Genomic DNA, 14,508 nt, shown 5'->3' with positions numbered 1-14,508 from the left:
GAAAAGTGATTTTTCAAGGCCACACAACTAGTATAAGGCAGGGTTTGAACCTGGGTTTTTTTGGTTCTAGAGTCCATGATCTTTCTAGTGTATCATGTTATCTTTCTAATATTTTAACAGGTATAAGAGAAATCAGTGCTGTACTTCCCTGGTTAAGATAACAATTTCCTTTAAAAGATTAATCATGTAAGGGTGAGGGGGCCTGAGAGCTATATTAACCCGAAAGGAGAGTCTGATGTGACTTGATGCACTGATGGGACCTCTGAGCTGGGTTAGGTGGTTGGTGATACTGGGCCTAGAGATGGAAATGGCTGAGGGCTTTTTAGGAAAATCAGAGGGAAATTAAAGAAAACTTACTAGGTGCTGATTTGGGGTTGAGGAGTCAGAAATAATGAATAAATAATGAATGATTTCGTAAGTTAGAACAAAAAGAATAAAGAAAACAGGGAAAGCATAATTGGAATAGTAGAGTCCTATATTGATTATTGAGATAGTTTAGCCAAGAAATTTACTGAGGTCCCATTAAGCATTTCCTAATATGGTCAGAACCCAGAGAGTTAATCAGGTCCGATGGCTGAGAGGAGAGTAGACTTTACTTGAAGAGGATGAACGTGCTACCCAAATGCTCTCATCTTGGGGACTTTGGAGGTAGATCTTAGGGACTGTAGGGCCTTTGAGGGTAGATGGATATTGGTTAAAAGAATAGGCCCACTTTAGTCCTGACCCCTCAAGATCAGTATCCTTGAAGTTCTAGGCTGAGGAGGGACCAGAAGACTAGATAATGAGGAGACAACTAGGAGTCCCTGGAAGGGATTGTTGAGATACACACAGATTAAAAGTCTTATTGATAGATTGAGATTGTACTGCAATTTACATTGTATAAATTACACCCTGAAATTCCCTTAATACGCTTGAGCTGACTGTGTGCTTAGCTGTAGTTGCCAGAATATTGGGAGATGGCACTGTCCAAGAAGGAAAAGTGGAGAAGGCCCCGGAAAATATGGATGTGTTTAATGATAGGTCCTCTTCTCTTTTGATTCTTAGTGATGGCAGTAGAAAGTAAACTGAAGCAAAGCAGTTGTAGGATGTCTGTCTGGGGGAGCCCTAGAACTTTTAGAGGGCAATTTTTATTACATCACTAAAATTGGTGCCGTTTTCTATAGCACATTCTAAATATGAATTGACTTTAAAAATAAGGTAATGGTGTGTAATCAGTTAAAACAATCCTGAGATCAATTTTGTAATCCTGCTAATCCTGGTTGAAGTTTTTGATGCTTACCATTTAGAGCTAATTGTTTATTTCCTCTATACTTTAGATCAGAAAATTGTTTGACAAATTTTTTGAATAATGTACTGAAACTCAAGGAGGTCTCAGTTTTTTAAAAAAATATTTCAGTAGGAAGAAAATGAAAATCTTGAGTGAAGTTTTGTTTGCTGACTAGAATTGTAATTCAAAATAGGATGTTAAAAATACCTTTTAATACAGTTTTCATAGAGTTGGTGACCAAGTAGCTTGGTTAGAACATGGTACCAAGGTGGCCAAAGTCAAGGGTTTGATCTTCTGAGTAATAGGATCTTTAGTATTAGAAGAGATCTTCGTTGTCACCCAGTTCAGCTTTTTACCTTAGCATCTCTGACATGTGGTTGTTTAAACTTTGCTTGAATGTTTCCCTTTTTTTTGGCCGTTCTGCGTGGCTTGTGGGATCTTAGTTCCCCAACTAGGGATTGAACCCTGGCCCTTGGCAGTGAAAGCGCCAAGTCCTAACCACTGGACCACCAGGGAATTCCCTAATGTTTCCATTTTTGAAAACAGTATTTTTTGGAAGCTTTGTTGCTTGCAGTGCCTTAGCACATAGCTCCATAATCAACTTACCATTGTATGGATATGCCATTGGTCACAAGGTCAGTTTTTCAGTATGAGGAGAAATTATAAGTATTTATATAAGTTTTTAATAAGTATTTATAAATTATAAGTATTTATAATTTATAATATAATAATTTATAATATATAATTTATAAAATTTATAAATCTTTAAGTATTCATATGCACATGAAGGACTGCTTATGCTTACCACAGTTTAAATTTTTCCCCCAAATTCAGAATGAGGAGTTTTAAATTTAGCTAGTTTTAAAGAAAACAGGTATCTTATTATAGTTGTGGAGTCTAGAAAAATCAAACTTTCATCTTTCTTTTTCTTCATCATTATAGATATTGAGACAAATTGTTTAGAAGAAAAAAGCAAGAGAGACTATTTTACACAATTGGTATTAACATGTTTGGTAAGTTTTAAAAAATACTTTCCATTTCTAAATTTTATGTGGAATGATTATAATCACAGATAATCATGTTAATGGAGGAGGGTATTGACATTCAGTTGACTGTTCATTATAAGGTGAGATTTGGGTTTTGAAATGGAATGCTTTGTAAAATTAGACATGCTAATTTTTTTCTATGAAATAGGCATGCTACCATATCACTTAAACTATCTATGCATAGAAAACCTCTGGTGATATTCCTGACCTAGTAAGTTCCTAACTAAGGAAAAGGTAAGCATCTATCAAGTGACTAGAAATGATATGGACAGCTTTTAAACTGAACAATTTTTCATAAACTGTTAGGCAAGGAGAAAAAGAATGGAGGTAGTTTAAAAATAATTAATTCTAGAGCTCATCATAATCATTGTCTAGCAAACCATTTTATGTTCATAAATTTAAAACCAAGGCGGAATGCCATTACTCAGACCTGGAAGAATGTCCTTGTCTTTGCTGCGAGGACAGACAATAGAATTTGACTTAAACAGTAGAAGCCAAAGAAGGCTGAAATGCTGCATTATCTTAAAGAAAATTCAGTTGACAGACTCAATTTTAATCAGAATTACATCTGTAGTTCTTGTCATTTTTAGGTTGTGTACAGCATGGCATATAATTTTTAGTGAAGTTTTAAAAAGCTGTATGTTTCAGTACTTGGAAAGTCATCATTTGTGTTAGATTGAAGTTCCAAGCCTTTTAATAAAGTTGTTGATGTATATATATAAGGTGATTTTAATATTCTTATTTGGGAAAATAATTTCGAATATGTTTTAATATTGTGAATGCATAGTTGGAATGCTGAGGAGTAAAATGGCCTTTAATATTTTTTAATACAGCATTTAGTTTCAGACACAGTTCTGAAGGAACGCTTGGATCCAGAAACATTGGAATCGTTAGGGCTTATCAAACAATCACAGCAATTCAATCAAAAGTCAGTTAAAATCAAGACAAAACTCTTGTAAGTACATGTATTTTTATGTTGCAGATCAAGTACCTGAGCATGCTTTTTAGTTCTCATGTTGAATACTAGAAGTTTCTAAAGGCGTTTTGAAGATTTTTGTTGTTGTTGCTGTTAGCATGTGTCTTGTGTTTTTTCCTTTTAAGAGTAGCCTATGGTTATTGAGTCAGCAGTGAACTTTACCTGTGTGAAACCAATGTTAATTTTTTTCCGTGTTAGAAGTTAAAATAATATTCAGTGCTTTTATTACTACCAATAAAATAATTTACAACTGTGACTTTAAGGTATATTCTTGTCAATGATGGAAATGGTGTTATGTTATTAGCGATATCCTTTCCTTGTGTAATTAACATTGGGGTGTCCCTTAAGAATCACTGTTATTTTCTATCCTAAAAGATAGACAAAGAGGTAAACTTTCAACAACTGTTCTTATGATTGTTTTATATAAGAGAGTAAGAAAATTCAGTGAGAAGAATACAATACTCTTATGCAAGCTTGTTAATTGAAATTAATTTTATCTGCTTTATGATGTTTAATTTCAGTTATAAGCAGCAAAAATTTAATTTGTTAAGAGAAGAAAATGAAGGTTATGCCAAGCTGATTGCTGAATTGGGGCAAGATTTATCTGGAAATACTACTAGTGATTTAATCTTAGAAAATATCAAATCTTTAATAGGTAAGACGTATATCTATATATACTATATGTTACTAAGATAAATTTTTTTAACTGTTGAAGAATATCCATAAAGACGAAACTAGTGCATTCCCTATAGTTTTTTGTTTTTAAGTTAAGAAACGAGAGAAGTGTCTAGCTTGTACTTTTAAGATTGTTATCAGTAATAAAAAAATTTGGGATGATATTTATAAGAAATCTTGTTACTCTTACCTTTGTGTTTGTATTAGTTTCTGCTCTCTAGTATTTCTATCTTTAATTTTTAAGTATTTTCCAATAATTTTATGGAGGGCAGAAAATAAGTAAGCAAATGTGAAACTTTAATAAAATCTTCGGTGAACTCTTGAAACGTGGAGATGTTTAGTTCTTTTGAACTTGATTTTAAAAATACCGAGCAACTTTGATACACATTTTATTTTATTTTTACAACAGTCTGTTAAAGTAAGTGCAGATGTTGTAAAAGTGTAACAAATAGGAAAGTGTTACTTTCCCTACCTTTTAAATAGAATTTCTTTAGCATTGTTCTTTTTATTTGCATTGAGCATTTGGAGGAAATAGTTGGCTTCTATAGAAAGGAGGAATGAATGATAGAAAAATAGGGTACTCCTGATTTTTCAAGAATGGAAAGAGTTTTTGCTATTTGTTAGGTGTTATGCTATCTCAGGGAAGATTTTGCAACACCTAGATGTCTTAAGTTTTGAGACCTGTTGGAAAAGTCATATTTCCTGCTTCACTGGTTATATTTTAGAGGATGCTTATGCTCAATTCTCAGTTCTTTCTCTGTTTTTGAAATTTATGGATGAGAAAGAGAGAGGAGGTGTCCCAATCCTTATCCCCTTTCTCCAGTGGGGACCCAGATAAAACCAGTTTTACTACAGTAATTTTTGTTTTTAGCTTAAGCTTTTGGTGGCCAACAGGTATAGAGGTAAGGAGCTTTTAGTTTAAATTTACCCTTTTCTTTGAAGTAAGTCTAGTTCTGGCAGCTGATTTAGTCTCTTTGCTACTTTCTTCCATTGTCAAATTAACACCAAGACTGGCAGTCCCCTAAGGCTGCAGGGCTCTTGCTTACCTGTGTAGCAGTGACCCATTAAAAAAAAATCCTCCTGTAGGGTTTCCTTTGTGTTCTTTCAAGGGTAGGCTCTACATTTTTCCTGCAGAATTTTGATCTAGTTTGAGATGTTTGTCAGTACTGCCTTGCTATAAGTTTGTCTTTCCTTATATCCTGCCATGTACTCTCTTAAGATGGTATCCCCCACAAAAAAATTCTCTGCTGTATAAGGTCCTCACTTTTTTTTTTTTTTTTTTTACTTTATCTGCTTATTTGTTGACATCTCTTGTCTGACCTTGTTTCTTCTATTTTTTTGTCCTTGTGAGTTTATACTTTTTTAGTCCTTTGTTATTTTGGGAACATTTCAAAGAGGGATTTTCTTGAAAGTGTGCTTTTATCTAACTGGGAAAAATGTATGCTGTGTACTTTCTTTTCTTGAACTTTGTCCCCATAGAGAACAGGTTATGTTACTGTCTCTGAAGAACAGTGTGACAGTCACAACTGCAAGCTCATAACTCACATGGATATTCCATGAGTATAAACAATTTGATTTCTTGGGCTAAACCTCTGTTCTAGTCCGTCGGGTGTGCTCCAAAGCACGCTAGCCCAGAAACACTCAAATGCCACCTCCGCAGTGTAGCCTTATATGGCCACCCCCCACCCCGACACTCCCTGTGGTTCACTGTCTTTCTTCTGAGCACTTAACACCATATAATGTGCACCGTATTTTATGCCACACCCCCACTGGAATGCAAGTAAGCTCCATGAGGACAAGGGTTTTTGTCTGTTTTGTTTAGTACCTCTAACCTCAGTGCCTGGTACGTAGGTGCTGGATAAATACTCATTGAAAAACGAATGAATGTTTCCCGCTTTCTAGTAGACTTTATAGTGATTCCTAGCCTCTTTTTTCCCTGACATGGAGGATTTGAGAAAGTTCATCTCCCTGGCTTAGTGTTTGTTTCTCTTTGACTAGCTGATTCCCTCCTCCCCCATTGTCTGAGAAAGGAATTTTTCATTGACATTAAAGTTGAGGTTAAGACTTCAATTCCAGTGAGTACTCACTCTTTAAGAGTTAGAATTTATCGGATTCCCCCTCAGTGCAGACTTCAGGTAGGCCTTGTCTCATCTGTCCAGAGCAGTTCACTAACATAGCATCCTGCTTTTCATGGCATCTTTGGATGAGTTTCCTCTTGTTTATTCCCATTGCTTTCTCTTTAGGAGCAACCTAGACAGATAATATCTTATACAAAGCTATCTCAGGTCTGATCTCCTTCACCAGCCATTGACAGAACTGATATCTGGTTTGGGAGGCATGCATTATTTAAAAAATAAATTTATTTATTTATTTGGCTGCGTTGGGTCTTCGTTGCTGCACGTGGGCTTTCTCTAGTTGTGTCGAGCAGGGGCTACTCTTCGTTGCAGTGCACGGGCTTCTCATTGCGGTGGCTTCTCTTGTGGAGCAAGGGCTCTAGGCTCGCAGGCTTCAGTACTTGTGGCACGTGGGCTCAGTAGTTGTGGCTTGTGGGCTCTCTAGAGCTCAGGCTCAGTAGTTGTGGCACATGGGCTTAGTTGTTCTGCGGCATGTGGGATCTTCCTGGACCAGGACTTGAACCCGTGTTCCCTGCATTGGCAGGCAGATTCTTAACCACTGTGCCACCAGGGAAGTCCCGAGGCATGCATTTTAGATACACTTATATTTCAGGGTACTTGGTCTGATCAGGAGAAATCCTTATTTATCATTCTATAGTTAAAAGATAGTCATTTGCTCCCTAAAAGATTCTGGCACATCAAAATGTTTATGTCCTAAATAAACAGTATGTCCTATCAGATAACCTTGGGCTGTTTACTGCAAGAAAGCAAGGAATAGGAACCATTACAAGTCTGCCTGGTGTTTGTCTGACAGTAAGCTTGAAAAACTTAACAGGAATGGATAGTGATTATTAGTCCCTTGAGCTGCCATTATCATAGATGCCTCACAAATGATCCCTGCATCAAGATGGCAAAAAGCATCTTTTAGAAATTAGAGGAAAGGATATCAGAGATGGACTCTTTGGCCGTGCCACGTGGCTTGTGGGATCTTAGTTCCCTGACCAGGGATTGAACCTGGGCCCTCGGCAGTGAAGGCGTAGAGTCCTAACCACCGGACCGCCAGGGAATTCCCAAAGATGGACTCCTTTGATTGCTGAACTAAACTATAAGCACCCTACTCTTCTGAATGCCCTTCAAAAAAGTAATAGCTAGGTGTTCTTTTCTTTCTTCTAAATTAGTGGTCAGCAAACCTTTTCTGTAAAGGATGAGATAGTAAATATCTTTTTCCTTTTGGGTCACATGGTTTTTGTTGCAGCTACTCACTTTTGCCATTGTAGTGTGAGAGCAGCCATGGACAACATGTAAATAAATGAGTGAGTCTGTGTTCCAGCACAACTTTATTTACAAACATCGAATGTATTTGACCCATAGGCCATGGTATGCTGATCGCTGCTCTAAATCAGAAGTTCTGGCTAAAAATTAGTCATGGAGCTAGCTTACTTGTGTGTGTTTGTTTGTTTGTTTATTTATTTATTTAGCTGGCTGTGCTGGGTCTTAGTTGCGACACGTGGGATCGTTGCCACGTGCAGGATCTTTGTTGTTGTGTGTGGGATCTTCAGTTACGGCATGTGGGCTCTTAGTTGCAGCATGTGGGATCTAGTTCCCTGACCAGGGATCGAACCCGGGCCCCCTGCATTGGGACCGTGGTCTTATCCACTGGACCGTCAGGGAAGTTCCGAGTTTGGTTTTAGAGACTGAAAATGGTTCTTCCTGGTTTTGGGTTTAGTGGTCCAGGATCTTTTTGGCCTTGGCTCTCTGATCCTTTCCTTCTCACCCAGAATCAGAGCCCTCTTCACCAAACCTCAGGACCTTCATTTGTCGCCTGGTGTCCAAGATTGTAGATTTGGCTGGAGATGGGGAAGGGTGGGGTGAGAATCTCTCCTCCTTCAGTCTCACAAGTCCTCTTGGTTGCTTGTTAAGTGACCAGAGAAACATTAAAGACAAAATAAAATCCCCAGTCAAATGATTTTATTCTTTGGTAGATTATGGGACATTTAATCACTTTGACTACATTATCTTGAGTGTACTTAGTATTTTGTCTTTGGATCAGTATGGATATAAGAGCCATTAAGCCTTGAAGCGTCTTATCTTTTAGTCAACTCTCTCCTATCCCTTGGAAAGGGAAACCAGTTGACTGCTTCCTTTCCCTAAGGTTTTGCTTTATTGGAGTTTCTTTACTACACACTAGTTATGAAGAAGTTGTTTATCTCTACTATGAAAAAGAAGACAGCGATTGGTGTTCTCAAGCGTAGTTGTTTTTACAATTATACTTTTATTTTGTTGGGTGCATCTTGGCTCTCTGGTTCTTGCCTTGAGATGTGCAGTTTTTTGCAAATACTATTTCTTAGAAATAGTTAGCATAAGTTATTAGTCTGTTTTAGTCCATTCAGGCTTCTGTAACAAAATACCACAGACTGGGGGGCTTATAAACAACAGAAACGTACTTCTCACGGTTTTGGGGGCTGGAAGTCCAAGATCAGAGTGCCAGAATGGTTGGGTTCTCATGAGGGCCCTCTTCCGGGTTGCAGACCGCTAACTTGTTGTATCCTCACATGGTAAAAGGGGCAACGGAGCTCTCTTTTTAAAGGGCATTAATCTGATTCATGAGACTATGCTCTTATGACCTATTCACCTTCCAAAGGCCCCACTTCCTAATACCATCACATTGGGCATTAGAATTTCAACATATGAATTTTGGGGGTACAAAAAACATTGAGACCATGGTATAGCCTGTTTCTAAAGTAATTCTACATGCCATAGCCAGATCATGTCCTTTTGTTCAAAACATGGTTTTTCTTTGTCTTGTAAGGTTTATTCTGTCAGGAACATGATGGTTGACGCTATCATTCTGTTTCCTTGTCTGAAATGTACAGGCTGGACATCTCTCCAAGTCATGTTTACAATATTACCTTGGCCTTTTTGTTCCTGTTAAGAATCTCAATTTGACCTATTCCTAAAAGAACCGTTGTCACTTTTATCATATTTTTGGCCTCTAGTTGCAATTACTTGCTCTAATATACTGGCCATCTTGTCCATCTTTGGGGAGCCTTCAGTTACTTTTCAATGCATTTTTTCAAAGATGTATCATCCAAAAGGTGTGAACTCTCCTCAAGGGTAGGGAAGGCATTTTATTAATCTCTGTATCACAAGCACCTGGCACTTAGTGGGTAGTTATTTAATGTTTATTTAAATGAAGGAATGAATCCATGGCCATTACAAGTCTACCATTTAAAAATGTTTCCGCTTCCGATATGGTTCCCTGTTTGTTCCTCAAAAGGCATGTGTGTGTGTATATTCCTTAATGTAGCTGGTGGTAGAGGTAGGGAGCTAGGCTTATGATCTGTCTCAAGGTCACATGACTGTTGATGCTTGGGCTGGATAAAAGCCTTTTTTAAGATGTTTGAGCACAAGAGTGTCTGTTCTACCACAGCTGCCATTAGAAAAAAATTATTTTGGACATTTCAAGCTTACTTATTGTTACTAAAATCTTGTATGTGAAATAGCTTAACTGTTATTTAGCAAATCTCTAAGGTTTCAAAAATGGTTTTCTAAGTCCTTGGTTTGGCTACTTTTTCCATATTATGTAGCATAGGTCATTCCAACTGATTGGACTAACTTATGGCACCTGAGACATATAATAGAAAATTCCTAAGCCAGTTTTTCTTTTGTGAAAGATACAAAGGTTATCTATTATAAATAAAAGTTGCATCCTTTTTGTGTAGGTTACTACCTTAAATTGCCTCTAGAAAGAAATTGGTAGTTAGTTGACTGTACAGATCACTGTTAAAATAGCCTTCATGGAATAATACTGTTTAAACAAAACGTAATGTCAATGGTTCATATTGTAGCACATTGAAAATACAAACTTTAAAGCAATGTGAATGAAACACATTTCCGTGTAACATGTTGCTGTTCTAGTCCTTATTCACAAGTTTTGTGGATGTAGCATAATGGGTAATTATAAGCCAGCCATTTTTTCAAAAGTGTATTCAGTGTATCTTTTGTCCTCTCTGACAGAGTAGAGCATTATTCATTTTTATTTAGTTGATTAAACTTTTATATTTAGTAAATATAGGAGCAGTTATAAGGTTGGAGAATTTGCTAGATCCTACTTCTATAATCTGTTGTCAGTGGCTTTTTTTCCCCAGCTTTATCTAGGCATAATTGATATACAATAAAATGTGCATGTTTGAAGTGTACAGTTTGAGTTTTAACACATGTATACACCTGTGAAAACATCACCACAATCTAGATAATTCACATTTCTATCACTCCCCCCCCCCCAGTTTCCTCTTGCCCATTTGTATTTCATTCCCCCCCGTACTTCCTCTTTTCTCCTCCCCAGGTAATCAATGATCTGCTTTCTAAACTATAGATTAGTTTTCATTTTCTATAATTCTTTTATAAATGGAATCATATAGTGAGTTTTTTTGGGGGGGTCTGGCTTATTTCATTCAGCATAATTATTTTGTAATTCATCCATGTTGTTGCTTGTATTGGTAGTTCTTTCCTTGTTATTGTTGAGTAGTATTCCACTGTATATTCTACAAATATACTGTACTACAGTTTGTTTATCCATTCACATGTTGATGGCTATTTCAGTGTCCTATTATAAATAAAGCTGCTGTGAATATTTGTGTACAAGTCTTTGTATGGACATAGATATTTTTTCTCTTGAGGTAAATACCTAGGAATGAAATGGCTGGGTCATATGGTAGGTGTTAAGTTTAACTTTTAAGGAAACTGCCAATTTTACAAAGCAGTCGTACTGTTTTACATTTTTTATTTCCACCAGCAGCATTTAAAAATTCCAGTTGCTATTTTGGAGTCACTTGTACATTCATAAGCCATACTTTTTGGGGGTGCAAGGACAGGCAAAAATATTTAGACGTTTTCTTCCCAGAACTTTAGGTAAACATCTCTTTGGAGAATTTATGAAAGCCTGGAGCTCTTTTCAGTAAGAGATGATCACTGTGTTGTTCCTTTCTTTCCTTAGTATGAGAGAAATGGAAGAAAATATATTCTTAACTTTGCGTTTCATAAAAAGAGGAAAGAAATACTTCTTGTATTTGGAGAGTTTGGTTTTCTAAGTGATTGCTAAGATACTGCAAATTAGACATTAGTTTTATAGCATTTAATATACTTAAGTGTGGAGATAATAGAAGTAACTCTGGAAATCATTAATAGGATATATAAGAATTTTCTTTGAAAAATCCTCTAAGTCATCCATAAGGTGTATAGTGTTTAGACCTAACGTCTCTCCCTAAGTTAACACAGTTGTTCTTTTTCCTCCAGCATTAGAAGAAATCAGTGTTTATTTGCTTGCCCCAGATGAAGTGGTTAGCTTGCATTTAAGGGCTATGCCTAATGAAAAATACGTAATTAAAAATACTAGAATTCCATTCAGCTTGATGCACAAGGCATGAGGGAACTGATATAAACTGAGGGAACAGCCGATTGATATGCTCACTCTGGGTCATAAGCATACATTATATTGAGAGGAATGGTGGGTGGAATTGACTATATCATTTAAATTCTCTCTTTTGTTTATTTTGCTGTGTGTAAATGGTTGCATTCTCAAATTAAATGCACGTATGATGTGACTGTGCTATAATATAATTATGGTAACAGCTGAAGCTGAATGCAAATAGAGGTAATAATGTATTAATAGTAGGGTGGCTGATAGGAATGTTTATTAAATTCATGTCCGTTGGCCCTTTTTAGCTTACCCTAGGAGATTAGCAAGGATAAGTAGCCATCGGTACCTATTAAGTGCTTCTTTCCTTTCCCTTTCCTGCTCTACCTAGATTGTTTTCTTCCTTCTCTGTTTGCTTGTGTTTTGTCCCCAACTCCTTGTATTCTCATCTTTTTAGTATTAGCAGTATACCTGTTTTCCTTTAGAATGCTGCCCAAAACTATGAATGTACAATTACGTTTTGTTGTATATGTAAGATAAATTAAAAAATGATTATAAAAATCGTGCTCTACTTTCATGAACCTGAACTTTTAACTCATTTGTCAACATTCCAAGCACTTCTGCATAAAACATAAAAAAACCTTTAGTTGCCTAACTTGTATTGTTTGATTTTCATATTTTGCTAAGAATTAAAAATGTGAATCTCTTTCACTAGCGTGAGTAATCAAGAACTGATGAGATGATGTGGCATAGAAGAAATTTCACTTGACTTAGTGTCACAGGTCCTGGGCTCCAGCCTAAGCCCTGTCATTAACCCACTTTGCAATCCTGGGCAAGTCATATTTCTCATCTGTAACATGTGGGGAGTAGCCGTGATGACCTTGAAAATTATGAAGATTTCCCTCTGGGGCAGGGGAAGCAAACTTGTAAAAGAAGTTGTTTTTAAAAACATTTTTATTTTATGTATGTTGTCCCTGAAGGTTAATGGCTTTTCTAGAGATTATGTATAATCACTTTTGAATTTGTGTATATCCATCTGTTGCAGGATGCTTTAATCTGGATCCCAACAGAGTTCTGGATGTCATTTTAGAAGTGTTTGAATGCAGGCCAGAACACGATGACTTCTTTATATCTTTATTAGAATCTTACATGAGTATGTGTGAACCGCAAACACTGTGTCATATTCTTGGGTTCAAATTCAAGTTTTACCAGGTAAAGAACAATATGTGTGTGTGTGTGTGTGTGTGTGTGTGTGTGTGTGTATGTATGTTAATTTTGTGATTTTATATGTAAAATTTAATTTGAATTTTATTTCTTAATGACTGGTTTTAGCTCAGCCATTCTAGCAGAGGGGATAGAAAAAACTACATTAGTGGTATGAATGATGTGATGTGAAAGCCTAGAAGAAAGCATAATACATTTTTGCCTTGAGAGAGATGGAGTGAGGGAAGACTTCACAGATAGAACCTTTTTTAAACCTGGTCCTTGAAGGATGAGTAGGAGTTTGTTGAGAGTTGTCTGTGCAGAAGTAACAAATAGTGTGTCAGTGAAGACGTGGCAGTGTGAATGTACGTAACATATTGAAGAAATGGTACATAGTCTCATGTGGCTGGATTGTAAGATGTGGGGAAGAGAAAGGATAGGAAGTGAGGTTGGAAAGGTTGGCATAACTTTAGATTGTCAAGGGCCTTGAACACTGTGTTGACTTAGAATTTTATTGTACAGGTAGTTACCATTGGAATTTTTTATGGATGTGAATAAATTCTTGAGGCATATCTTACATCATTTTTCACTTAAACCACCACAGTAGTTATCTTGCAAATCTATGCCTCTGATTATTTCTCTTTCAATCCACCTTTCATATTATTAACTACTGTTACATTCTGAAAGAGATCGAATTGACTCACTGTTTAAAAACCATTACCTGCAGGATGAAATTCAGACTTTTAAATGTGGCAGAAAAGGCTCTTCCCCATCTAGCCCCATTCTTTCTTTCTAGCCTCATCTTTAATGATTTTTTCCCTCAAACCTCATATTCTAGTCATATTCAGTTACTAGCCATTTCCTGAACTTAGGTGGGGGCATTGCTATGTATAGACCTCTGTTTACATGCAGTTCTTTATAACTAGAAAACTGTTCTTACCCACCCCCTCTCGCCTATCTTTTCTTCATCTTGTAAACTCTTATTTATTCTTTAAGATCACGTGCTACTTGTGCTATAAAGTTTTGGTGGGCACTTCACCCGTGCATAATTAGTCACTTCTTAAACTCTGTTCTCATAAAACTTGACACAGGCTTCTAGCACTTATCAGGTTATATTAGAATAAACCATGTCTGTCTCCTTTGCTAGGTTGTTAGTCATTTAGGATGGTCTATATTTTACTAATTTCTCTGGATTAATTTATTGCTTAGCCTATGGTAAATGTTCACTAATTACTACAAATGAGTTATCTATGTTTTAGGAAGATAACTCTCTTGATAGCATGGAGGATTTTAATGTAATAAGGCCTCTGTTGCCTTTTTGGTATAGCTTTCCTAATTTGTCTACCTGCCTGGGATATTCAACTAGTCAAGAAATACTCATTTATTGAGTTTTTAGGGTATGTTGTTGCTTTGCTAAGCATTGAGGATACTCTGGTGAAGAGTGTCTATTCCTGTCCTCTGGAGCTCAAGTTCAGGATAGTAAGACAGTTTTCTTTTAGGATTCTCAAATATATACCACCTACTGCCTTTGCTTATCTTCAGTTTTCCATTTCTCTGGAATGCTCCAGAAGAGAAATGAGATCAGAACTAAAAGCATATAGCTTTGTGATACCAAACAAGATGAATGGCAGGGTTTTGGGGCAAGAGCATTTCACCTTGGTTCAAAAATTAGTGATGGCAGATGTTCCTATTCCTACCAGTAGCCAGGGAGTCTGCTCTTAGTACAGAGAAAGAGAAGTTCAAGTGTTTCATCACATTTTAAGAGGCACCTTGATTGTTTTGGGTTTGAGAACATGAAGCCGACTGCTGAA

At 36.6% G+C, this 14,508-nt stretch overlaps 1 protein-coding gene across 13 annotated transcripts in view; it reads left to right on the top strand.

Annotated features, from left to right (window-relative positions):
• Positions 1–14,508, top strand: part of THOC2 (THO complex subunit 2) — a 103,562-nt gene that overhangs the window by 22,675 nt on the left and 66,379 nt on the right. For all 13 annotated transcript variants that reach the window (XR_013825587.1, XR_013825588.1, XM_079909667.1 and 10 more), the window contains exons 5-8: positions 2,210–2,280; positions 3,147–3,268; positions 3,811–3,944; positions 12,540–12,706. Coding sequence is in view for 11 of the 13 variants with exons in the window: in XM_079909667.1 (XP_079765793.1) it covers positions 2,210–2,280; positions 3,147–3,268; positions 3,811–3,944; positions 12,540–12,706 (494 nt within the window). In the remaining 2 variants the exon portion in view is untranslated. The remainder of the gene's footprint in view (positions 1–2,209; positions 2,281–3,146; positions 3,269–3,810; positions 3,945–12,539; positions 12,707–14,508) is intronic.

The sequence above is a fragment of the Stenella coeruleoalba genome, assembly GCF_951394435.1.
Source record: "Stenella coeruleoalba genome assembly, chromosome: X".
Taxonomy (NCBI): Eukaryota; Metazoa; Chordata; class Mammalia; order Artiodactyla; family Delphinidae; genus Stenella; species Stenella coeruleoalba.
Note: the sequence above shows the minus strand (reverse complement) of the source record. Positions and strands in the feature narration are given on the sequence as shown.